Source organism: Felis catus, chromosome A3 (genome assembly GCF_018350175.1).
Source record: "Felis catus isolate Fca126 chromosome A3, F.catus_Fca126_mat1.0, whole genome shotgun sequence".
NCBI lineage: Eukaryota > Metazoa > Chordata > Mammalia > Carnivora > Felidae > Felis > Felis catus.
This window is the reverse complement of record NC_058370.1, coordinates 67,204,415-67,229,952: the sequence shown is the minus strand read 5'-3', so window position 1 is coordinate 67,229,952 and position 25,538 is coordinate 67,204,415. Positions and strand designations below refer to the sequence as shown.

The following is a 25,538-nucleotide window of genomic DNA, read 5'->3' as shown; positions in this document are numbered from 1 at the left end:
GCACACAGTTTCAGTTTGTCCTACTGATGATAGTCATGTTGATCACTTGATTAAGGCAGTGTCTGATGGGCATCTCTGCTATCGAGTTACTATTTTTCCCTTTCTACTTAATAAGTATTTGGGGGGAGGTACTCAAACGTGCCATTCCATATCAAACTTTAAAGTTAATTATTTATCTCTAGCAATATGAATTTATGGGTTGCTTTCTATTCATTGGATTATAATACTTTCACTGTCATTATGAATTTTGATGTTCCAACATAATTTTGCTAGTGAGTGATCATTTAAGCTGACCTCTGTGTCTTTTTGACACATCTTCATCATTCTTTGAGCATTTTCTTTTCTCTGCCACAAGATATTCCAGGCTTGTTTTATAATTTCCAACGACCTAAAATCAGCCATTTCTCCAAGGAGCCCTTATCCTTTTTATAAAAAATGTTATCAGAAGCCAAGATCCAAATGTTAGTCATACTCATTGGTACTGGAGTGTCAACTGCTTTCTAGGTTCTGTCAGTGGACAGAGCTAGGAAATATACGCAGGTACATTTATCCACATCCAAACATTTACATATGTATTTATGTATTAGAAAACCATGAGTTCACATTGATAACCTCCAATTCCAGTCTTAACACCCAAGTTCTTATTCTAGTTTTCTTTTTATAATTTAACTCTCTTCTCTGACAGAAACCTGGCTTCCATTATTGTTTAATTATTTGATGAATCCCTCTGTTGTATGCAGCCAATCTTCCACTTCCACCATCCCTTTTCCTGTATGCCCTTCTCTCCTTGCTCTTGCTCTGACTCTCCATTTCAGGCCACCCCTTCTCCCACACAAGCTTCCTTACCCTGTTGAGCTCTAGCACCCTATGCCAGACCACTGTCTGCAAAATGTTGTTTTCATCCTACTTGATATGTGATACCCACCCTCCACTTAGCTGTCCCTCTGCATGGACACCCTCCTCATCCCACTTTGATTCTGACATCTCTTGCCAGGCTACTCTTCTCACCCTACTTGGGCTATAATCATGTATTAGTAAGTCTTCCCATTCCTCAAGTGAACATGCTCCTCACCTTTTTTTTAAATGCCTTCCAGATTTTGTGTTCTACTTCTTCTCCGCTTTAACATTACAAAAAATAATTACCTTTGGTTTCTTTTAGTGATAGATTTTTTTGTACTTGAATACATGCTCTATTTTGGAATTTGTTTTGAAGTAAGAAATGAACTAGAAGTCTAGCATTTCTTTCAGATGTTTGTCCAGTTGGCTGGAATTTTATATAAAAGTTGTACCTACCCCTTCTCCCCCTATCAAATTTATGAAGCTTCTTAAAAGTATGCTGCATCCATAGAGCTTTTTTAAAAAAATGGGTGTCATTTTTCATATTGCTTTTTTTTATAACAGATGATGATGTACCTGCAGATATGGTTGCTGAAGAATCAGGTCCTGGTGCACAAAATAGTCCATACCAACTTCGTAGAAAAACTCTGTTGCCAAAAAGAACAGCGTGTCCTACAAAGAGCAGTATGGAGGTAAATAAATGTAATGAAGGAATTGTTAAGAAACAAAACGGGAAATGTCACCATTTAAAAGAAATTTTTTTTAATGTGTATTTATTTTTGAGAGAGAGACAACATGAGTGGGGGAGGGACAGAGAGAGAGAGAGAGAGAGAGAGAGAGAGAGAGAGAGAATATGAATCTGAAGGAGGCTGTAGGCTCCGAGCTGGCAGCACACAGCCTGACATGGGGCTCAAACTAAAACTGCGAGATCATGACCTGAGCCGAAGTCGGACGCTTAACCGACTGAGCCCCCCAGGTGCCCCTGAAATGTCACCGTTTTTTAGAAATAATGATTACGTATGGTAAAAATATTTGCTTAATTAGTTTTCCTTTTGTTTTTGAAGGGTGCCTCAACTTCAACTACAGAAAACTTTGGTCATCGTGCAAAACGTGCAAGAGTATCTGGAAAATCACAAGATCTATCTGGTATTTCCTTTGGGAAAACTAAGGGATAGAGTTAAATACTCTTTTTAATTTTGTTTGATAGCAAAAATTAAAATTTTATTAAATATAGATTAATGGCACATTTTGAATTGAAAAGGTGACACTATAGAATAAACATGAGAACCTGATCTCTTTTGACTGTAATTGTTGTATAAAAATACATTTTATGTGTTTAACCAGTTTCTGAAATGGTACGTAACAGCTAAAAGAAAGAATACTTAAGTTAGGACAAAAGAAGGTAAATGTGTATATTATCTATGAAAGTAAAATGCTTATAAAATGATTGTCATCAAACAATAAAAGCTATTCATTAGATAAAATGAAAATAATGCTCTTTACATAATGAGAAAGTTGTCACTACCGCAGTAAATAGTTTAAATGCTGTTTGTTAATCTCTTTATAGCAGCACCTGCTGAACAGTATCTTCAGGAGAAACTGCCAGATGAAGTGGTTCTAAAAATCTTCTCTTACTTGCTGGAACAGGATCTTTGTAGAGCAGCTTGTGTGTGTAAACGCTTCAGTGAGCTTGCTAATGATCCAATTTTGTGGTAAGTGAAAATTTATTTCTTATTATCTTGAGATATATTATTTGCTGCCCTAAATGCTAAAGATGGTAGGGAAGTTGAAGTGTGAGGTGGTAGTTAAAATTAAACAGTTGGAACAACATTAGAATGCTTATAAATTCCATGTTACCTGTTTATCACAAATGTAGGTTGTTGGTCTAAGTGGTATTTATAAAACAAAAAATGAAGTACTTTCTGTGCTATTTATCAGTTAATAGCAACTGAGTGATTGTGGGAAATGTTGTTCATTTAAATTTAAGCTTTTTAGAAATAGAACTGTGTCTAATTTCAAATAGGTAATTTTTTAAGAAAAAGAAAACAGGTGATTCAATCTGATAGTTTAATGAGAGTGTAGATTTTGTTACATCACTTTTGGAAAACTGTTAACATCACTGAGTTTGACAGTTGTATTTATGAGCCTTAAAGTATGCGAGCCCTTTGACCAACATAATTCACTTCTGGAAATTTTTTTTCCTTATGTACAAATTTTTCATAATGGCACAGTTAATAATAGGGAAAATTAGAAATCTAAATGTCTAGCAAGAAGAAATGGACTAATAATGTAACATCTACTTGGAGGATGATGATACAGGCAATCAATAGTGATTTTTACAAGAGTTGCTACTAACATGGTAAAATGCTATGTTCTAAAAAATTTTTTTAAAGAGCAGAATACAGAATTTTATATGCTATATAATCATAACTGTAATAAATGAAACTATCTGTAGATAAAAAGACTGCAAGAAAATACCAATTTTTACAGGAAGTGATTAGTTACTATCAGTACATTTCTGAGATTTGTTGGCTCTTGATAATAACATGTAAAGATATACAAAGAGTTAATTAGGTTCAGAGTATTTGACTGAAAGCCATCCTTTAATTATTTTTTTCAAAGTTTATTTATTTATTTTGAGAGAGCATGCACATGTGTGAGTGGAGGAGGGCCAGAGAGAGAGGGAGAGAGAGAATCCCAAGCAGGCCACGCACTGTCAGCATGGAGCCCGATGCCCGGCTTGATCTCACAAATGATGAGATCATGACCTGAGCCGAAACCAAGAGTTGGGTGCTTAACTGACTAAGCCACCCAGGCAACCTAAAAGCCATCCTTTTAAATAATAACCGTATGAGCCTTTTACAGTAAGGGTAGCCTTTTTTCCCCTAAGCAAATTTTGAAGAATTGACACTTCTTATTTTGGGAGGTGTACTATTTTTTATATGTAGTTACATATTGTTTTTTAATGTTTATTTATTTATTTATTTATTTTCTAAATTTTATTTATTTTTGAGACAGGAAGAGACAGAGTATGAACAGGGGAGGGTCAGAGAGAGGGAGACACAGAATCTGAAACAGGCTCCAGGCTCTGAGCTGTCAGCACAGAGCCCGACGCGGGGCTCGAACTCACGGACGGCGAGATCATGACCTGAGCCGAAGTCGGCGCTCCGGCGCTCAACCGACTGAGCCACCCAGGCGCCCCTGTTTATTTATTTTTGAGAGAGAGTGAGTGGGGAGGGAGCAGAGAGAGAGGGAGACACAGAATCCTTAGCAGGCTCCAGGTTTCTAAGCTGTCAGCACAGAGCCAGATGTGGGGCTCAAACTTGTGAACTGTGAAATCATGACCTGAGCTGAAGTCAGATGTTCAGCCAACTGAGCCACCCAGGTGTCCCTATATGTAGTTATATTATTTTATATAATGGCTATATTATTTTAGCCATTTTACATTTAAAATTTTGTTTTTTTATATTCTTATATGTTTTAAAGCATCAGATAATTTTTCTAGTTGTTTTATTTTTATTTTTTTTTAATGTTTTTTTATTTATTTTTGAGACAGAGAGAGACAGAGCATGAGCAGGGAAGGGGCAGAGAGAGAGGGAGGCACAGAATCCGAAGCAGGCTCCAGGCTCTGAGCTGTCAGCACAGAGCCCGACGTGGGGCTCGAACTCACAGACTGTGAGATCATGACCTAAGCCGAAGTCGGTTGCTTAACCGACCGAGCCACCCAGGCGCCCCTTTCTAGTTGTTTTAAAGGACATTTTATGAAGAAATCTTTCATTCCTTTTCTCCTTCAGGAAACGATTGTACATGGAAGTTTTCGAATATACTCGCCCTATGATGCATCCTGAACCTGGCAAATTCTACCAGATTAATCCAGAAGAATATGAACATCCAAATCCTTGGAAAGAGAGTTTCCAGCAGTTGGTATGAAGTATAAATGGAAAATACTGATTTATATTTGTAACTAAAAGTTGCTTTTTAAAAAATTTATTTAAACTTAAGAATAGGTTTTAAGGCAATGAATATTTATCAGTCAACAAAATATTCAACAATTTTTTTAACTGCTGATGTATTTATTAATAATTTAAACAATGGCAGTAAGCATCAGTAGCCCAAGAGCAGTTATACTTTATATGGATCTCTTTGAACTTTTTCTTAAATTATTAGTGTTCAGTAGTTGTTTTAAAGTTTCACATTTACCTTAATTTTCCTATGGTCTTTTATGAGTGGTTCTCAGGTGGGGATGGTTTTGCTCCACAGGAGACATTTGGCAATGTCTGGAGACCTTTTTGGTTGTCACACTGGAGAAGAGGATTCTACTGGTATCTAGTGGGTAGAGGCCAGGGATGCTGCTAAATATTTTAACAGTGATGCACAGGACAACCCCACAACAAAGAATTATCTGTCCCAAAATATCAGTAGTGCTGAGATTAGCAAATTTTGTCCTTTCTTACTGGATATTACTGAGTCATAAGCTGTTTCAGAATTTACATTGCACTATGCAACAGAAAATTAGAATAATTAAAACCTTTTTTATATTTAATAAAAAATATACAATATGAAATTAATTTAGAATATAATGTTTATATTAGTAGTTAATGTTTCTGGTTTTTTTGTTTGGTTTGTTTTTTGACATTTTAGTATAAAGGTGCACATGTAAAGCCAGGATTTGCTGAACATTTCTACAGTAATCCTGCAAGATATAAAGGAAGAGAAAATATGTTGGTATGTTTGATTTGTATTTTTACAAGACTTAAGATGGTAATCTTTCAGTTCTGTACTGATGCTTTTGTTTTTTTTTGTAGTATTATGATACAATTGAAGATGCCCTTGGTGGGGTACAAGAAGCTCATTTTGATGGACTTATCTTTGTTCATTCTGGAATATACACTGATGAATGGATATATATTGAATCTCCAATCACCATGATTGGTGCAGGTATTTTGAGATGCATTGTCATTAAAAATTTAATATATTATTTACGTGATTTTTTTTTTTAACACTAGTGACTTAAAATCCAGGGGAACCTTGGTAATACCTTAATGGTAAGAAAGAACAGGAATATTGCATATCACAGAAATGAAAACATGACAGTTCAGACATTATAGAGGAATTTTTTTTAAGATGTATATATTTCTTGATGTCTGTACTTTGTCCAACTGTCTTATCCATTAAAGAAAGAAAGATACTTGTTTTATCTTTTATTTGAAAATCAAGATGGTTAATGTTTTTATTGCTGTGTTTTTAATGAAACAGATATCCTTTGTAAATTTTTTTTGTGCTATTGGTCAGGTTTCTAAGAATTAATGTAACAGTTGTTGAGCACTGATCAGTCATTTCAAGATTTCTTCTGCCTTTTTTAAGGACACTGTACCTGGACCATTTTAAGATAGCTAGCATTTATTACTTGTAACTGAAATTTTTATTTACTGCCCCTTGTGCTTCCCTGCTCCATTTCCACGATAGAGAATGGGGGGGAAGGTATAATAAATTTTGCCTAGTGACTTGCAGTACTTTCCAAATCAAGGCCAGTTTGGAAATAAGTTTAAATTGGGAGGTTTCTCTCCTTCTCTACCTACTTATCATCCCCCTTCTTCTTTCCCCTCCTTAAGCTTCTTTTTCTGGTGCTGCCAGAGGTGATTTTATTTTCACAAGAAACCATTTTTTAATCTGTCATTGTATTTGATACTAAATACTATTAGTAGTTAAATATTATTAGGAGTATTGTTATATATGAATGAGTATAATAGTACTCAAATAATATCTACATTAAATATGATGGCCTGTAGAAAAGGCCAGTGAAACATAGTTACCTGATAAAATGAATATTCTTATATATTCAATACTAATGTTTTTTTAAAACTTCCTCCTCATATTATGCTAAGTGAAATAAATCAGACAAAGACAAATACCAAGTGATGTCATTTATATATGGAATCTACAAAACAAAACAAATAACAGTAAAAAGGAAATAGACTCATAAATACAGAGAACATATAGGTTGTTTATAGAGGGGAGGTAAGTGGACAGATAGATAAAAAAGGGGAAGGAGATTAAGAGGTACAAACTTCCCGTTATAAAATAAATGTCACAGGTTGAAAAGTGTAGGATAGGGAACATAATCAATAATATTATAATAATTTTGTGATGGTGACAGAGTAATTACACTTCCATAGTGAGCATTTTGTAATGTATATAATTATCAAGTCACTGTATTGTACACCTGAAACTAATATGTTAACTATACTTCAATTAAATTTTTTTATTAAAATTTTTCTTAAAAAATGAAAAAAAAATTCCTCCTCCAAAAAAAGTACCCAACTTAAAACAATAAAAAGGATTTTTTTATTATTAGTTTTATGGCAGAATATTTTTGCTGATTAAAAAAATTTTTATTTCAATTTCATCTGATAAATCATGTGCTTTAAAAAAATAAAGGTAATGTGTTTTAAAATATCTTCTCCACAGCACCTGGAAAAGTAGCAGACAAAGTTATAATTGAAAACACTAGAGATTCAACCTTCGTCTTTATGGAAGGTTCTGAGGATGCTTATGTTGGATATATGACAATAAGGGTAAGGAATTTAAGATTTAGAATATGTATGTTGAAATCGTTTAAGGCAGTGGTTGTCTGTTTCAAGCAGAATTTCTCCTTTTCAGTTTAACCCTGATGACAAATCTGCTCAACACCATAATGCACACCACTGCTTAGAGATTACAGTAAATTGTAGCCCTATTATTGATCACTGTATCATCCGAAGTACATGTACAGGTTAGTGTTTCCATTATGTTTTATTATGAAATGAGTTATTGGGGTGCCAGGGTGGCTCAGTCAGTTGAGTGTCCCAACTCTTGATTTCGGCTCAAGTCATGATCCCAGGGCTGTGGAATCCAGCATTGGGCTCTTCACTGAGCATAGAGCCTGCCTTGGATATATATTCTCTCTCCCTCCCTCTCTCTCTCTCTCCCCCTCCCTCCCTCCCTTTTCCCCTCTCCCTTGCTCTTGCTCTATCTCTCTCCCTCTCTCTCTTAAAAAAAAAGTCACTGTATTGTTGTCCAGTAGATTTTTAAATAAATTTTTCTTCTTACAGTTGGCTCAGCAGTATGTGTTAGTGGTCAAGGAGCATGTCCCACTATCAAGCACTGTAACATCAGTGACTGTGAAAATGTTGGACTTTATATAACAGATCATGCACAGGTATTTTTTAATTTTGTGGGTTTTTTTTTCTTTTTAAAATTTTTTTTAAAGTTCTGCTAATGTCTATTTCTGATTAATTGTTGCAGGGAATATATGAGGATAATGAAATTTCCAATAATGCTTTAGCTGGGATTTGGGTTAAAAATCATGGAAACCCAATTATTAGACGGAATCATATCCATCATGGACGTGATGTTGGTGTGTTCACATTTGATCATGGCATGGTAAGAACATTTATTCTTAATAAAAAAAAACCTGACTTCTTATCAGTTAAGCTATTTTTTTAAAGATTTTTATTTTAGGGACACCTGTGGGGGCTCAGTCAGTTGAGTGTCTTGACTCTTGAGTTCAGTGAAAGTCATGATCTTATAAGTCATGGGATCAAGCCCCACATCAGGCTCTATACTGACAGCATGGAGCCTGCTTGAGATTCTCTTCCTCTGTCTCTGCCCCTCCCTTGCTTGTACACACACACACACATTCTCTCTCTCAAAATTTTAAAAAGAAATTTCAGCATCATATTTTAAAATCAATGTGCAGTAATCTGTAAATTCATGAATCTAATACTATGTGCATGTAGAGAAGATGGTGTTCTTAGGAAATTGACGAATCTTTGAGGGGAGTAAGATCTAATAATATAGTAGTTCTCAAATGTAAGTGTGCATAAAAATCACCCAGATACAATAAATAATATAAATGGGGATTAGGATATGCATTTTTAATAAGCACTATAAGTGAGTTGAATGCAGGTTGTTTTTAGACTACACTTGGAGAATTAATGGTTTCATCATTCCATTTTAGTGCTTTAAAATTTTTTTTAACTGGCAGAATTTTAATAAGAGATACAGTGCTAATAAAATATCAGTTCTAAAACTGATGCAGCAGTTAATTAGTGTCTTGATGGATATTATATTTTAAATACTATTATGTCATTTTACACAGATTTTTAGAGGCACAACTTTTTGAGCTCTCTTAGACCACTATTTTAAAATAATGGTCTTTGGTGTCTATTCAGGTATGCTTTTCATTTAATGTCTAATTTTCATTGAGGCAATTTTTAAGTCCTAGTACAACATTGGCAACATTTTTTGTTAAGGAGTCTGAGATGGGAGAAGAGGTGATGATATGGTGGGCAAATCGGGTTATAACGAAGTTGTATTGCTGTTGTATAGCATGAATCAAGCAACAGAGGAATGTTGGATTCACATATACAAATCATCAATTAGTGAAGGAAATTTTTTATTTTTATTGTTTGTTCCAAAGCCCTAATGTAGAACTGTTTTAAAACTGATCTAGACCAGGAGGGAGCACTCTTTTATGAAATTCTGATTAGATTTAAATGGTTTCAGACCATCCAGTGCATCATATTCCTGGGGTAACTGTAACCTGAGACGAATAGTTCACTTAAAATGTAGGCTATAACTTGGGCCTTTAAATAAGAAAGCAGAGTGGGGGAAATAAAATAAATAAATAAACAAGCAAACAAATAATAAAGAGTGGAGATGACCACTTGCCCCTCTCCAGCTGGAATAAAGAAATTGACATTTCACTGTAAATTGTACCTCTGTTTTCCAAAGAATAGGGAAATAGGAAGCATGGGAACTGGGGAGTCTGGGCAAAGGTATGGAGGATATCAAAACATAAGAATCTTAAAAATCTCCCCTTCTCCCTTGGCCTATATTGCCTATAGTTCCTAAATGGAACTCTCATTTTGTAATGGCACCACTATGCTAGTATTTCTCTGCTCACGTTGCCTTTGCACTTTGCCCCAGAGTTAACGTACAATTCTAGTATCACGTTTTTGCATTCCTCTGGTCTCATTGACAAGGGAGATTTGAGGTGCCAATATAATTTTAATCTGAGTAAACTTCCTCATTTTTTTTTTAATTTTTTTTTTCAACGTTTTTATTTATTTTTGGGACAGAGAGAGACAGAGCATGAACGGGGAGGGGCAGAGAGAGGGAGACACAGAATCGGAAACAGGCTCCAGGCTCTGAGCCATCAGCCCAGAGCCTGATGCGGGGCTCAAACTCACGGACCGCGAGATCGTGACCTGGCTGAAGTCGGACGCTTAACCGACTGTGCCACCCAGGCGCCCCTACTTCCTCATTTTTAAAAGACCTGTGGTGATGGTCACTTAACTAAAGTTCATCATAATAATTTAGTCCTCATTGTACACCTATATTTGGGCTTACAAATTTTTTAACTTGTTTTTAAACAATTCTAGGCGATGCTACAGATAGATATTTTCATTAAGGATTGATGAAGAGATTTGTAACGTATTACACATTTGTAAGGGAAGGATGGAAATTAAAGCATAACATCTTTTGGTAGGATGTTCTTCCATTTCAAGTATTCTTTTGGCTTGTCTTCTTCATTGTCTTTGTGTTGACAGCCCATGATCGGTAGGATAACATCACTGTGAATAATCTTTCTAAAATTTGACTTTGTTATCTATAGAACTTCAAAGAACATTAGAATAAACATTTAAAACTAGTTTCTATACTGTCCACTTTCTTTAAATAGACATGTATTCTCTGAATTTTTTTCCTTTACTTGCCTGCTGACATACTTAGACTTTAAATTCCTATACTCACAAGAATTAATCATAAAAGATTTTATACTCTTTTTATTTTAGAGAGTTGTTTTTGTAAAGATACTACATGCACTAGTATAAAGGACACCTCTAGGATTAAGTATGAACTCGCACAAAAAATGAGGGAATGAACACCTTTTATTTCAACCTGTCACCATTCCGTCATTTATATTCTTATTTTTCTCTTGTAAAGATTTGTAACATTTGCATTCCTATAGTTATTGGTGTGTATTTATTCTATATTTGTTTACCTTTAGTCCTTTTATAACAGTTTGTCCATTGCTGAATTTTTTTGATTCATCCTTTGTATGGCTGGACTTTGTCATTTAGCCATTCATTATTTGTTTTTTGGGTTTTTTTTTTTAAGTTTATTTATTTATTTTTGAGAGAGTTTAAAAGAGGGGTTTACAAGTATTGTAGCCTGAATTCTTACCACTTGAGAACACCTACCCCATTACCTTTTAACTTGGCTAAATATACACAGTTTTGAGTGCACTTTTTTCCCCTCTGAATTTTATAGTCATTTTTATATTTCTAGCATCCAGTGTAGCTGGCAAGTCTGAGATCATTCTGGGGTTTTTTTTGTTGTTTTTTTTTTTTTTTTTCTTTTTCTACTTCAGTATCCTTATGTAGGTTTTTGTTGATGTTGTGTTTTACTGGGTTTTTTTTTTTTTATTCCATGTGTTCCTTTCTTTAGAAACTTGGCTCTCTGTGTCCCTTACTATGTTTCTATAGTTCTTTTTTTCCTGTTTTGTTTCCAGTAGGGTTTTTAGCTCTAATTTTTAATGCATTTTGTTTTATGGAATTTTTCTAACGTACATAAAAGTAGAACAGTATAGTGAATGAATCTCCACATACCCGCTTTCCACTTCAACAGCTATCTCAATTCATGGCCAATTTTGTACTTAATCACTGTACTTAATCACTTTAAGTACAATTCATCTGTACTTAATCACTTTACTCTCTACTCTAGATTATTTTGAAGCAAATCTTGGACATCATCATATCATCTGTATACATTTCAGCATGTATCTTCAAAAAATGAGGATTCTTTATTTTTCTTTCTTTCATATAACCACAGTACCAGTCTCATTCTTAAAAACAATTTTTCTGTCATTGTTCACAGTTCCCCAATTATCTTTTTTTAATATTAAATCCATTCCAGAGTATTGTTTTGTATAAAATGTAATTAGAATGCCACAGCAATACCAAACTGCTATAAAATTTTTTGAGACATTTATTCTTAATTTATGAATTTGACACATGACAGATGACAGAAATTTTGAAATTGCCCTCTCTCGTTTTCCTTTACTTTGGATAATCTCCCTTAGATAGGAAGCATAATTTCATGGTTAGTGTGTTTCTTACTCACATTTACCTCTTGTGCCTGGGATATTTCTATGAAAATGATACGGAAATATCTCTTTCTTATGTTCCGTTCATGCCATTAGATCTCATCACTGTAGTATTGGCTAGGCTCATTGGAACCTTCAGCTATTTGGGGAAAACTACCTTGCTAAAGGTAGAAGATAGCATTTGTTAGGTTTCAGCACCTACTCTTCCTTATCCAGATTTTGCAGTATTTGGCAAGTGTTCTGTAAATAGTAGTTTGCATTGCAGACATTTATTTCAATGAAGATAGCATGCTTTTTTCCCTCTATTTTTCATTCTTGTTTTCTTTGGAGAGTTTTAAGAGAAATTCTTGAATGCCTTTTACTTTGTCATATTTAATAAAGACTGTTGTATTTCCAAAAAATTTTAAATGAAAAAGTCCTTCACCTTTTATTTTTATATCAGTGTTAAGTTTTTAACTTTATAGAAAGTTAATTTTCAAAAATTTATATTTTTTTTTTCTTCAACTTTTTTTTTTTTTTGGGGGGGGGGGACAGAGAGAGACAGAGCATGAACGGGGGAGGGGCAGAGAGAGAGGGAGACACAGAATCGGAAACAGGCTCCAGGCTCCGAGCCATCAGCCCAGAGCCTGATGCGGGGCTCGAACTCATGGACCGCGAGATCGTGACCTGGCTGAAGTCGGACGCTTAACCGACTGCGCCACCCAGGCGCCCCTCAAAAATTTATATTAATGTGTATGTCAAGGATTTAGAAACACTTGTGGTATCAAGTTAACAAGCCCTTATTTTATATATGGAAGAAGCTTGGGGTCCCTGGGTGGCTCAAGTCAGTTAAGCGTCCAGCTCTTGATTTCAGCTTGGGTCATGATCTCATGGTTCACATGTTCAAGCCTCGCATTGGGCTCTGCATTGACAGCATGGAGCCTGCTTGGAATTCTCTCTTCTCTCTCTGCCCCTACCCCCCTTTGTGCTGTCTCTCTCAAAATAAATAAACTTAAAAATGTATATATGGAAGAAGCTCTTAGCAATCTGATATCTTTGAAATGATTTTTTGGGATTGTCCAACAAAACACCCTTGCTTTTGGAGTTTTGTACATATATGTTGGAGTTTTTGTGGTTTGCATCTTACAAGGCAAAGTAGAATTCTGTCTATATCCAACTTAACATTTCTGTATTATTAGGCTATTTTACACTAAAGGCATCTCTTAAAACATGCATTCCATTAAAATGTATTTTAAAGCAGAATTACGTTAACTGAACCCTTTAAGCCCATAAGAGATAGATTTCTTTGTAAAATTATTAAACTATAAGTCAGTCAATCATTGTTCTGTAATGAATATAATAAAATGACAGTTGTAGCAATAGAGAGGCTTCTGGTTTTCAAAGCATGTAGTGGGGGGGCGGCTCCTGGAGCATGTGACTCTTGAGTGTAGGGTCATGAGTTGAAGCCCCACATTAGTAGTAGAGTTTACTTAAAAAAAAAAAAAAAAAGTATGAAAGAAAATAATGTTTTTTGCTGCTTTCTGTTCTTGAAAGTTATCCTCAAACAAAAAATACAGGTTACAAACACCGTCTTTGATAAAGCCTAGGAGACATTTTAACTTTTAAATTGCAATGTTATAAATGACTGCATGCCTATGACCAGGGCAGTCAGTCCAGTTTAGAGCAGATTATAAAACCTTATGTTCAGGAAGATAAATTGATAAATCTGATGTGAATATAAATATATTCAAGTGTTTAAAGAACTGATCACAGGTTTAGGATAGAATTATCACTAGAGACCTAAGCAAAGGAGAACAAGATAATTACTAACTTCAATAAAAAGTTGTATGGCAAAGAATACGTAGTTGTACTTTATGGCTCAGCTCTGAGTAGCACAGTAATCTTAACCAAAATTGTGATATAACTACATTGGAATGATACAGTGTGAATGTGTATGATGGGAGATAGAAATAGAAAGAGCTAAATTGTTACCTTCTATAATAGGAAGTCAGTGGATAATCCCTAAAACTGCAAGCTGAAGATACAATACAAGTTGTTTTTTGGTTTTTTTTTTTTAATGTTTATTTTGAGAGTGCAAGCACAAGTGGAAGGGGGCAGAGAGAAAGGGAGAGACAGAATCCCAAACATCTGTGCTGGTGGCGCGAAGCCTGCTTAGGTTTCTGTCTCTCCCTCTCTCTCTGCCCCTCCCATGCTTGTGTGCCCGCTCACTCGCTCGCTCACTCTCTCTCAATATAAATAAACTTTAAAAAAATAGAGAGATAGATAAAAAGAAACAGCTAACGAATGGAAACGGGGGCCATTAGATCAGGGAAAATGAGGAGAGGAGGCTGCTGTTTGCCTTAATAAACTTGTGGATCTAGTTGACTATCTTAGGGGTGCCTGGGTGGCTTAGTGGGTTAAGTGTCCAACTCTTGGTTTCAGCTCAGGTCATGATCTCACAGTTTGTGAGTTCAGGCCCTACATCAGGCTCTGTGCTGATGGTGTGGAGCCCGCTTGGAATTCTCTCTCTCTCTCCCTCTCCTTTCTGTCCCTCTCCAACTCGTATGTGCTCGCACTCTCTCAAAGTAAAAAAATAAACTTAACAAAATAACAACAACAAATAAATTGCTTTAGTTGACTATCTTAACTATACAGAATCAAAACCTAAAGAAAACAGAAAGAACATCCCTGCATTTGAATCATGTTTAGTCAATACATAGCAAAATATACTTGCAGTACTGTATGTTTAGTATAGTCAGTAGATGACAGTGGGCTGTTACTGAAATCTTTATGGAAGCCCAATAAGCAACACATTTCCTTGCCACATTCTGAACAAATTAAGAAATAAAGCCATGAGGTAGCAGGAGGGGGCTGAAATAGCATTTTATTAACCCTTAAAGAGCTAAGTTGGAGAATACAACCTAGAACAAGAACCACATGGATCTGGTTGTAATTGCACCCAAAATTAAATAGGCTTACCCACTTAGTCCTAAGATTTGTTGTGGAATAGTAGCGGAAGGCATGCTCCCTCAGGGCAGCTCACTTCTGTGAGGAAAAGAGTGAAGCTGAATGAGCATACCCAGTTTATTCTTCCCCAAGTTTACCAATCAGAGAAGTCATTCAACTCCCAGCAGAAAGAAACTAGGAGCCTAATTGAACTCCTTTCTCAATAATGAAAACATCAGAAATGTGGATTCATTCCAACCTAACATTAAGTCCATTTGGTCTGAACTCTTTAAATTTCTTGGTTTTTTCTTTGATGCTCAGTTTTGCCATAATAGTCTGTATATATATCCATTATATATCCATTTTTATTTGGTGTAAAATCAAAGAAGCTTTTCATATTTAAAGAAGTTATTTTTCAAAGTTACAGATAATTTGTACTTGTAGCAAATGAATCCAGAAACTACTTCTGAATGTTATTCTCAGAGGTGTGTCTTCTTAAAGAGTTAAATATATAGTAAACTATTCAGATTTGCATCCTGTTTTTAGCCTCTACTAGATTTTGCAAAAAGTTAATTAGTTCTTACTTGAGTGTTTAGTGTGTGTGAAGTCCTGTATAGCTGCACCAGAAATTAGTATATTCATTTCTGTATAGGAGCTTATGATCAGTTAGAAATGGATATGACCAATATGGAAGTAGTACAAAGCAGTACTTAGAGGTAGCATAAGAAAGTACTTAGTATTAAAGAGAATTTAAAGAATGGAGAACACCTTCAGTTTTTGAAGGGAGATAGACCAGGAGGTAAAGTGCCATCTTAGGAATGTCTTATTTTTTTCTCTTAATTATTTACTCTTAATTGGATCTTAGAATTTAGGATATCAGTATTACAGTAACTTTGACTCTCATTACAAGTAAGTGAAGCATGTCCAAAAAATAAAAAAAAAAAATAAGCATGTCTGTTACAGAAGATTTAAGAAATTAAGAGAAGTGTAAAGGATACAAAAAGTCATCCATAATACTTCTCAGATAATCATGCCCTCATATTTTTGTTTTATTCTTCAAGTTTTTCTTGAAATAAAATTGAGATCATATTTAATGTATACTATCTTAGATAGCATGTAGAGCATAAACATAAGTCTTCAGAAGGGTTTTATTGTCTCTGATTATGTCCTTAAGTCAACTTTTTAGAATTTGATTTCTTGGGGCATTTTTAACAAGGATTTATTTTATTTAATACGTAATAAGTCTTTGTTAAAGGATCTATATATTTATTGGGTAATGGTGTTTATTTGCATTTATTGAATAAATCTTTCCCTATTTTTCTTTCCTGGCTTTGAGTATACTCAGACTAATTAGAGAATTTGTAGTTCTGTTTTACTAAAATACTTAAATCTCTTCGTTTATCATTTGAAATTTAGTGTATATCTGTGTTTTATTCTTACTCAGCATTTCTGATACTTAATTTAGAGGTATACACTAAAAAGGTCAATTTTTTTAATGTCATTTCTTTTTGGAAGGTAGCCTTACCTACAGTTTAATTTCTGTGTTTTTCAGGGTTACTTTGAAAGTTGCAACATACACAGAAACAGAATAGCAGGCTTTGAAGTAAAAGCCTATGCTAACCCCACGGTGGTTCGATGTGAAATTCATCATGGGCAGACTGGAGGAATATATGTGCATGAGAAAGGAAGAGGACAATTCATAGAGAATAAAATCTATGCAAACAACTTTGCAGGTGTATGGATTACCTCAAATAGTGACCCAACAATAAGGTATTTATATGTAATTATGGATGGAAATTACTTTGTCACATTGTTTTGTGTTGTAAGAAAAGTCAGGATACTTAGCTTTAACTCTCAGTGTTTTTCCTAGACACCTGACTGCTGTAAAATAGATTTTCCTAGTAAATGTCTATGCATCTGGATGAGCATAACAATTGCTTTTATTTTAGGGTGTTCGTTTTTAGTGATCTAAGCCATGCATTAATAATATTTTATGAACAATTGCAAATGCTGAGATTTTTATTTTAAATTTATCAAACTGCATTATAAATGGGTACGTAGAGCCATGAACTTTCTCTTGGAACCTGAATGATCTTGTCTTCTCTTTTTGTCTGAGAGCAGGTGGCATAACTCAGGAAAGTAGCTATCTCAAAGATTCTTGGACAGAGAGTCCAAGAATAACAAAAAGTCAAAACTTTCCTTTAATAGTTCCTACCACTCCCTCTGGCCACAGTAAGGAAACAAACAGATACATTCTGAAAGGCATTGACTAAGACTGTAGAACAGAACTATTATAATTTGATCAATGATAATTTATTTTTAATTGCCAAGTTTTATTTTCCACTGGCTTTATGAAAGTAGATTATGGGATTTCCATCTTGTTAATATTCAGCAAATGTTTCCAGATCAGCTAAAAAACAGTTCTTCTCATTGTGTTAGCTATTTTGAGGGGGGATTTTTAAGAATGTTATTTTGGGGTGCCTGGGTGGCTTGGTCAGTTAATAAGCATCCAACTTTTGATTTCGTCTCAGGTCATGATCTCAGGGTTCATGGGATCAAACCCCACATCAGCTCTGCGCTGACAGAGCAGAGCCTGCTTGGGATTCTCTCCCTACCCCCCCCCACCCCGTTTCTCTCCCACCTCCCCCCCCCCAACCCCTGCTCGTGTGTACCCATGCTCTCTCAAAATAAATATTTTGGGGAAAAAAAGAATGTTATTTTGTCTCGAATACCAGGAGGCTCTTCTAAGCTTTAGGTCTTAGAAAGAACTGCAAGGGAATTTAGAAATCATCTAATCTGAGTCCCTCATTTTACAGATTAGGAAACTGAGGCCCTTAGAAGATAAATAATTTTTTAAGGTCACATGATTATGAGTGGCCTTAACAATTTATTGTGTAAAACAAGTAAGCTTGTAGATGTTTGAATAGATGTTTATTTTTTATTATTTATTAATTATAGGGGAAATTCTATATTTAATGGAAATCAAGGGGGAGTTTACATCTTTGGTGATGGACGAGGCCTTATTGAAGGAAATGACATTTATGGTAAGCATGTGGTTTTGCTGTATACAGTCTTGGAGCTTGGCCTTCTTGACATTAACACAGTGGACCACTTTGAAACCATCCAAATAGGATAATTGATCCAGTTTCTTTAAACTCTCAATAAAGATTATTTCTGATATCTATTTACTTAATAGTCATTATTCACTTAACATTTACTGAGTACCCATTGTGTACCAATCACTATGCCAGATTATCAGTGATGAAAATATAAATATGACCTTAGTCTCAGAAGTATCTACAGTTTCCTTAGATTCACTTCATTAACTTTGGTACTAACTATAAAAGGAAAATACTCCTCATTAAAACTTTTTGAGATATTAATTCAGCAAACCATTATTAGGTGTCTGTATGCCAGACACTGATATGTTCCTGGGCTTTGTCTTTTGCTAATACTTAACATAAAGCTTACTTAGTTTCAGGCATTATTCTGAACACCTTACCTGAATTAAGTCATATAATATTCACATCAACCCTGTGAAGCAGACACTATTAAATATCCCCACTTACTGATCAGGAAACAAAGGTATGATGAGGTTAAGTATCTTACAGTCACACAGGAAGGTAGAATTCCTGGGATTCAAAATTTGGCATCCTGACTTCTGAGTGTCTACTCTTAACCATTATACCCATACTGCCTACAGTTTTTCTTTTTATACTCCTGGTTCCCTTAGTTTTTTTTAATGTTCATGGACCACAAATATCTTTCTGAATATGACATATTCACAGACTAATGCTTTTCCTAAAATTGTAAAAATGTTTAACTACTTTGTAATGCAAAACTCTTACTGTGTTGCACTAGGCTCCTTATGTTGACATTGTAACTTTTATTTTTAAATAGGCAATGCACTAGCAGGAATTCAGATTAGGACAAACAGTTGTCCAATTGTTCGACATAACAAAATTCATGATGGCCAGCATGGTGGGATTTATGTGGTAAGTTAATGAATATGGTTCTAGAATGCCATGCATTAAAACCAAGAGAGAAGGGGTAGGCCACATTCAACTTGTAGAGTATGAATTTATGACTCTCTTTAATATTTATACAATAAGATTCTTGTTCTTTCTGCCAGTATATATGAATAACTTACTTTTATAGTGTGGGTAGTGTTCTGTAAAATTCAGTCAACTGACTGAATTTAGGCATAGAAGTATCTTCTTACTAATTTTTTAAAGTTTTATCTATTTAAGAAATCTCTGCCCCCCAGCGTGAGGTTCATGACCCTAAAAAAATCAAGAGTCGCACGCTCTTCTGAGCGAGCCAGTCAGGTGCCCCTAGACTTGAATCTTTTTGAATATTTTTTGAAAACATTTTCTCATTTGAATTTATGTTGAAACATAATTGAGCATCTTACAAAATTGTAAAAACATCTATTAGTCCTATGTCTTCTGTTACCATGGTGTCTGAAACTGTTACAACCGATTCAAGTGAGAAAATGCAGGAAGTTTTAGAAAGGTCCTTGTGTAATGCTAGGTGTGACTCTAATTTTTATTTTCAGTTCTAGAAATGTCCATATCTTAAATCTTCTCAAAAATTTTAGTAACCTAAGACCTTTTTTTGAATTATTTCATCAATAATAAATTTGAAATAACTATTAACTTACTAAATGAAAGATAAGCTTTTTTGCTGAAGAAAATTGAATGCTACTACTCTTTCTATAATAGATTTAAAAGTACAAAGCCACATAACAGTATATAAACTTCTGGAGCTTAAATTCGTGTAGAGACTACATAAAAACAATGTAATCATTACCTCTTTAACCAGATTAAAAAATAAAAATTGAGATTTTTTTTATGATAACTGTTTTTAAAGAGGGAATATAAACTATTTCCAGAAGATACATATGTATATATATATTGTAGTGTTTCTAAAAGATATGTATTGTAATTTATTGTAATAAATTTCATTTAGCATGAGAAAGGACAAGGAGTAATAGAAGAGAATGAAGTTTATAGTAATACTCTGGCTGGGGTCTGGGTGACAACTGGCAGCACTCCAGTACTGAGAAGAAACAGGATACATAGTGGGAAGCAGGTAAAATTATTTTGGACTCTTATTTGGGAAACACATTGTTTGGTAAACACTTTCTTGTCATTTGAAAAATAATTTTTTTTAATTTTAGGTTGGCGTTTATTTTTATGACAATGGACATGGAGTGCTAGAGGACAATGATATCTATAATCATATGTATTCAGGGGTTCAGATAAGGTAAACGTTTTCACATTTTGCTTTCGGGAAAAAGTTGGGTGGGAGTATGTGGGGCATGTAGAACTTTCCTTGTTATTTAATGCTCAATCTTTATTCCTCCATATATATATTCACTCTCTTATCACATGCTCAGCTTTGTCAGAATATAACTTCTCTTGAACGACCTGAAGATGGTAGCCAGTGGCACATATGCCTGCCATAAGTGCACATTTCCTCTGTTCTCCAGTGTAACGGTTGTAGTTGCCAGTGTACTCCATCATACTTGGAAAAGTGGAAGGCTGTATAAAAACACTTATGAGCTATACCTGGCATGTTGTAGGCACTCGGTAGATGGGAGCTTCTTTTTTTACACTATTTCTGTAAAATTAATAGTTTTTTAAATCCCTCTTTCCTGTATTTTAAGTTTTAAAAACTGTAATAGTACTTAAATTCAGCCCTTCATTTTATATATGAGGGGAGCATGCAGTAATAGTCGTTTAATCTAACTTCCCTCAGTTTAGTTTGTATATTATTAGGAGACTGTATAGTAGTAATATAATCTATAACTAAGTGTATTCTATAGTAAATAGAATTAAGCAAAATTAAATCAGTGTCTTTACCAATAAATTTTCTCAGAGCATTTTGGAAGGATGCCATTGTTATATTTATTCTTACTGTGATTAATATGAATTTTTCCACTGTTACCTCACATAACATGGATAAGAGAGTAAAGGCAATTTATTTTTTAACGTTTTTATTTATTTTTGAGACACACACACACACACACACACACACACAATGTGAGTGGGGGAGGGGCAGAGAGAGGGGGACACACAGAATCCGAAGGAGGCTCCAGGCTCCAAGCTATCAGCACAGAGCCCAACACAAGGCTCAAACTCATGAACCACAAGATCAAGACCTGAGCCAAAGTCGAATGCTTTAACTGACTGAGCCACCCTGGTACCCTGGGAGTAGAAGCAATTTAAATGGCATTATTTTCTATTGTATCCATAGGACTGGAAGCAACCCCAAAATTAGACGTAACAAAATTTGGGGAGGACAGAATGGTGGAATTCTTGTTTATAATTCTGGTACGTTTAATCTTTCATCTTTTTCTCAATGCTAATTGCCTTTAAAATATACTTTCCAAATAACATAACCTACATTTTTACACTTGTAGGTCTAGGCTGTATAGAAGACAATGAAATATTTGACAATGCAATGGCTGGAGTCTGGATTAAGACAGATAGTAATCCTACACTAAGAAGAAATAAAATCCATGATGGAAGAGATGGTGGCATCTGTATATTTAATGGGGGTCGAGGTATCGTTGTTAATTTTGCATTAGTAAAAAATCAAGTTTTTCATTATTCTTCTTCCATATCTTTAATGATTAGTGACATTACCAATTAATATGTTATAAATGAGTGAATCTCAAGTTTATTTATCAGGTCTTGAAATGGTTTAGGAGATTAGTTCCTAGAGGTAAAGGAGACAAATGTTAACGTAATTTTTCTTTTTTCTTTTGTAGCCATCTTGACTATGCCAGTTGTTAGGCTTTTTTAAGGTAGAATTTGTTTACATCCTCTCTCTGGACTTAATATTTAGAATAGTTATAGGATTATAATAAACCTCAAAGTCCAGTTACATAACTAGATGAGAAATTAATTGGGTCTGTAAATATATGAAAATGTCTGTAGTAAAGAAATACTGCTTTGTAACTGTTTACAACTGTGTTGGAGAATGGAATTAATGAAGCCCAGCGGGCATGCCTGGTTTTGTATACATAAAGGTCAGCTCAGTTTGCATTGAGGCAAAAGTTCCACAGTCCCTGCCCCTTGCAAATGCATGTTGCTTATAGAGAGAGACTAGGGGAGAATGTCAAATGCAAATTTATCATCATTCCTGAAATGTCAGTAACCCAGCACTGTACATATCTTATACAGGATAGCTAGTTATTGCTACAACATACCAGTCAACAAAGTTTACTACTACAGCCAAGCAGTGATGATTCCATTAATGACAGAGACTCTGAAGGAGCTTAGAATTTAGTAATAAAGTAACATATCTGATAGGAGTATTTACAAGATATAACGAGGAAACACAATACAGTGGATGGTTTTATTTGTAAGGTGTTGAGAAAAGGTTCATGGAGTAAAATCACTCTTGAGCTGTGCCTTGAAAAATAAGTATTCACAGGTCAATGGGGTGGGGAGGTCATTCCAGGTGTAGAAAGCATACTTATTTCAGTTTCATTTTGTTCTGTACATATTAACTGAATACTCATGTACTAACAACTGTGATACCAATGCTAAAGATACAATGCTAAATAAAAACAGTACTACATCCAGAAAGTTTATAGTCTAATGGCACATTAAAACAAAAGTCTAGAAGAAACAAAGTGGTTTAGTAAGGCAAAGAGGTACTTTGCCTTTCTAAAGGTGAGCCTAGAAAAGAGGCAGAGCCCAAATCTTAAGAGACTTTGTACATGGAATTCAGACTGGATCTTAGCAAAAGCAAACTTACAGATAGGGACTTGAAGCAATTTAAGGTCAAGACTGAAATACCACAGATGGGTCAAATGTCTACAGAAATAAAAACCATGTTTCACGTCTTCAGGGAGCAGAGAAACACTAGTACACAACTAATAATTGTCTATACATAATTAGGTTTTATAGGAGTAATATAGCTTAATATTTTAGTGCTGTGTACTTTTACATATAGTAATTCATGTGATCCCCATTATAACCCTATATGGTAGGTGCCATTATTCCCATTTTACAGATAAGGACATGGAGACAAAGAGTAGGTAAGTAATTTACCTACTCAGAGCTAGGAGGAGGTGAAATCAGTGTTTGAAGACCAAAAGTCTAATAATTCCTCAGCTCACTATCGATCATTATGTTATACTCCCAGAAGAGAGAATAATAAATTTGATGGAGAGAAACTAAAAATCTTCCAGAGGACGTGACATTAGGAAGAAAGAGGGTAGGACATTCCGGAATGAGGAATTAATACAAACCAAAACATTAGAGATAAAAACGTATAGCATATTCAAAGCATAGGTAATGTAGGAAGACAGAATAGGTTGGGGAATATTTTGAAAGGCTTTAAATGGCAACTTAATTTTAAACTTTATTCTGAAAATACTTTTTAAGCAGAGAGGTATGTGATAAAGCTGTAGGTAACTGGGAAAAATAACAGCAAAAGCGACTGGAGTAAAAGAAATCGGTCAAATAATGATTATTATAGTAATGGCCAGAAATAATCAGGGCTTGAATGAAAACACTGAGGGTGCTGCAGAGGTTCCAGAAACATTTAAAAGGAATTAATTTTAATTCAGTATTTTTAGTGAGAAAAACTATGTGCCAGCCACTGGGGATGCAATGGTGAATGAACTGCACATGGTTCCTGCTACCATGGGATTTCCAGTTATTTGTTAGTATGGTTACATGGCAATTTTCAGTTAAGTCTTACATTCCTTTGAATTACTAATAAACTTTACTTTCAGCTGAAAAGTTAGTCCTGTGAATTTTACACAATGCAATAAGAAACTAAAAGAATACTTAAATACCACCAAAACACCTAGTAAAACTTGTGTGCATTAGTCTTAATCTGAGGAAATATTTTATTATAGGTCTCCTTGAGGAAAATGACATTTTCAGGAATGCTCAAGCAGGTGTTCTCATCAGCACTAATAGTCATCCAGTCTTAAGGAAAAACAGAATATTTGATGGATTTGCTGCAGGTTTGTATTTTCTTTTGTTACCTGTAGCTTGTTTTCTATAAAGTGTTTGATTTTTAGTCTGTTCTCTTTTGCTTAATAACCAAAGGTGTAAATTGTATTACAAAAGTGGCTGAATGCCTATCAATTTACAATCGCTTATTAGAGTACCCAATCCAAGTTCTGGATTCTTCTACCCTAAGCCCAACTTTTAAGAAATGTCTCTCTTAATGTCCGGTAGTAATTATGAAACATTAATTGGGATAGAATGCAGGCTTGTACTACAGACAAATTCAAGCCCTCTGGCCTCACAAAGTATTACGCGTATATTTCAACTTTTTGCCAATGAAGATGACAATTATTTTTATCCCAAATAACCATTCAGCTCCTTTTTTCTTCATGTGTATAACTAATGGCTACCTCACCATACTTCTGAGCGTTTATCCTCTTCTTAGTTTGCAAAGAAAGTAGTAAGTTATGAACCATCTGTAGCATTGCTCACTTTGGCAAGGAGAGTGGACTAGTAACAGTGGAAAATAAGTGTTATTCTCAAGGACTCTAACATTTCATCTTATTCTTTAGATATTAAGAGTTAATACACTTGTTAGTTTTTATTTGCTGTAGTGCAGGTTTCTTTTAGGAAACTGCATAATGTGATGATGTATCTACTGTTTGTAAATTTTACTTCAGGTATTGAAATTACAAATCATGCGACTGCAACACTAGAAGGCAATCAGATTTTTAACAACCGGTTTGGAGGCTTATTTTTAGCATCTGGTGTTAATGTGACAATGAAAGGTATGTTGGAGTCTGCTCTGCCTATAAATATAGAAAATACGCCATGAAAAAATAATGGTATCAGAAGCCATTGGTATTTGACTGCTTTGTCAGTCTACCAAGGCCTGTTTTCCTGTTTACCAAGACTGCAACTCACCTATTTTCTAAGTTTCAGGCTGTTCTAAACATTTGGAATCTCTTACACAAGGAAAATCCTTTAAGGTGTTTTACTCAATTGGCTAGCCTTCTTTAAAGATCTTAAAAAGTGACTCTTCTTTAAAATAATTCTATCATCTATTTTTATCTTAAGTCTTCTATATCTTGTCTTTGTCCTCTAGAATTTTACTTATTTTTTTCTTTTATTACAGACAACAAAATAATGAACAATCAAGATGCCATAGAAAAGGCTGTTAGTAGAGGCCAATGTTTATATAAAATATCAAGTTATACCAGCTATCCCATGCATGATTTCTACAGGTATATTTCTAAATTACTTGAGTCTTGCAAAGGGGGAGTTCGTGATTTTTCTTTTTCTGTGTGTGTGTGTGTGTGTGTGTGTTTTCTAAACTGGCAATACCTAACATTTTTAGATCTCTTTCTCTTAAGGCAGAGGAAATGGGGTATTTGCCAGTGGAAAGAAAATATAACTGTGAACTTTGTATTTGTCCACATTGTGTTTTGTGGTCAGTCTACTTGAGGATTGTGTGTTGGGGACCATAAATATGAAAATATAATACTGCAGTAACTATTCCTATCACTAGAAAGATGGAACACAATGCTTATATTGTTTGCCTAGGAGTTTCAAAGTAAAGCTGTCATTAAGTGTTCCATATACCCTAGTCACTGAGTGGTTTTTGACTCCCTTCTCCCCCAAGCTGA

General features: G+C 34.7%; 1 protein-coding gene across 2 annotated transcripts in view; it reads left to right on the top strand.

Annotated features, from left to right (window-relative positions):
- The window catches only part of FBXO11 (F-box protein 11), an 85,110-nt gene that overhangs the window by 57,842 nt on the left and 1,730 nt on the right, over positions 1 to 25,538 (top strand). Inside the window, exons 2-21 of one of the 2 annotated variants that reach the window (XM_045054183.1) lie at positions 1,402 to 1,529; positions 1,902 to 1,983; positions 2,408 to 2,549; positions 4,632 to 4,761; positions 5,479 to 5,562; positions 5,643 to 5,775; positions 7,306 to 7,412; positions 7,498 to 7,609; positions 7,929 to 8,035; positions 8,122 to 8,259; positions 16,464 to 16,681; positions 17,870 to 17,955; positions 18,812 to 18,906; positions 19,883 to 20,005; positions 20,094 to 20,179; positions 21,173 to 21,249; positions 21,339 to 21,482; positions 23,796 to 23,906; positions 24,573 to 24,680; positions 25,028 to 25,136. In XM_045054183.1, the coding sequence (XP_044910118.1) occupies positions 1,402 to 1,529; positions 1,902 to 1,983; positions 2,408 to 2,549; positions 4,632 to 4,761; positions 5,479 to 5,562; positions 5,643 to 5,775; positions 7,306 to 7,412; positions 7,498 to 7,609; positions 7,929 to 8,035; positions 8,122 to 8,259; positions 16,464 to 16,681; positions 17,870 to 17,955; positions 18,812 to 18,906; positions 19,883 to 20,005; positions 20,094 to 20,179; positions 21,173 to 21,249; positions 21,339 to 21,482; positions 23,796 to 23,906; positions 24,573 to 24,680; positions 25,028 to 25,136 (2,320 nt within the window). Of the gene's footprint in view, positions 1 to 1,401; positions 1,530 to 1,901; positions 1,984 to 2,404; positions 2,550 to 4,631; positions 4,762 to 5,478; positions 5,563 to 5,642; positions 5,776 to 7,305; positions 7,413 to 7,497; positions 7,610 to 7,928; positions 8,036 to 8,121; positions 8,260 to 16,463; positions 16,682 to 17,869; positions 17,956 to 18,811; positions 18,907 to 19,882; positions 20,006 to 20,093; positions 20,180 to 21,172; positions 21,250 to 21,338; positions 21,483 to 23,795; positions 23,907 to 24,572; positions 24,681 to 25,027; positions 25,137 to 25,538 lie in introns of both variants that reach the window. The other variant, XM_023251664.2, reaches the window with a different exon arrangement.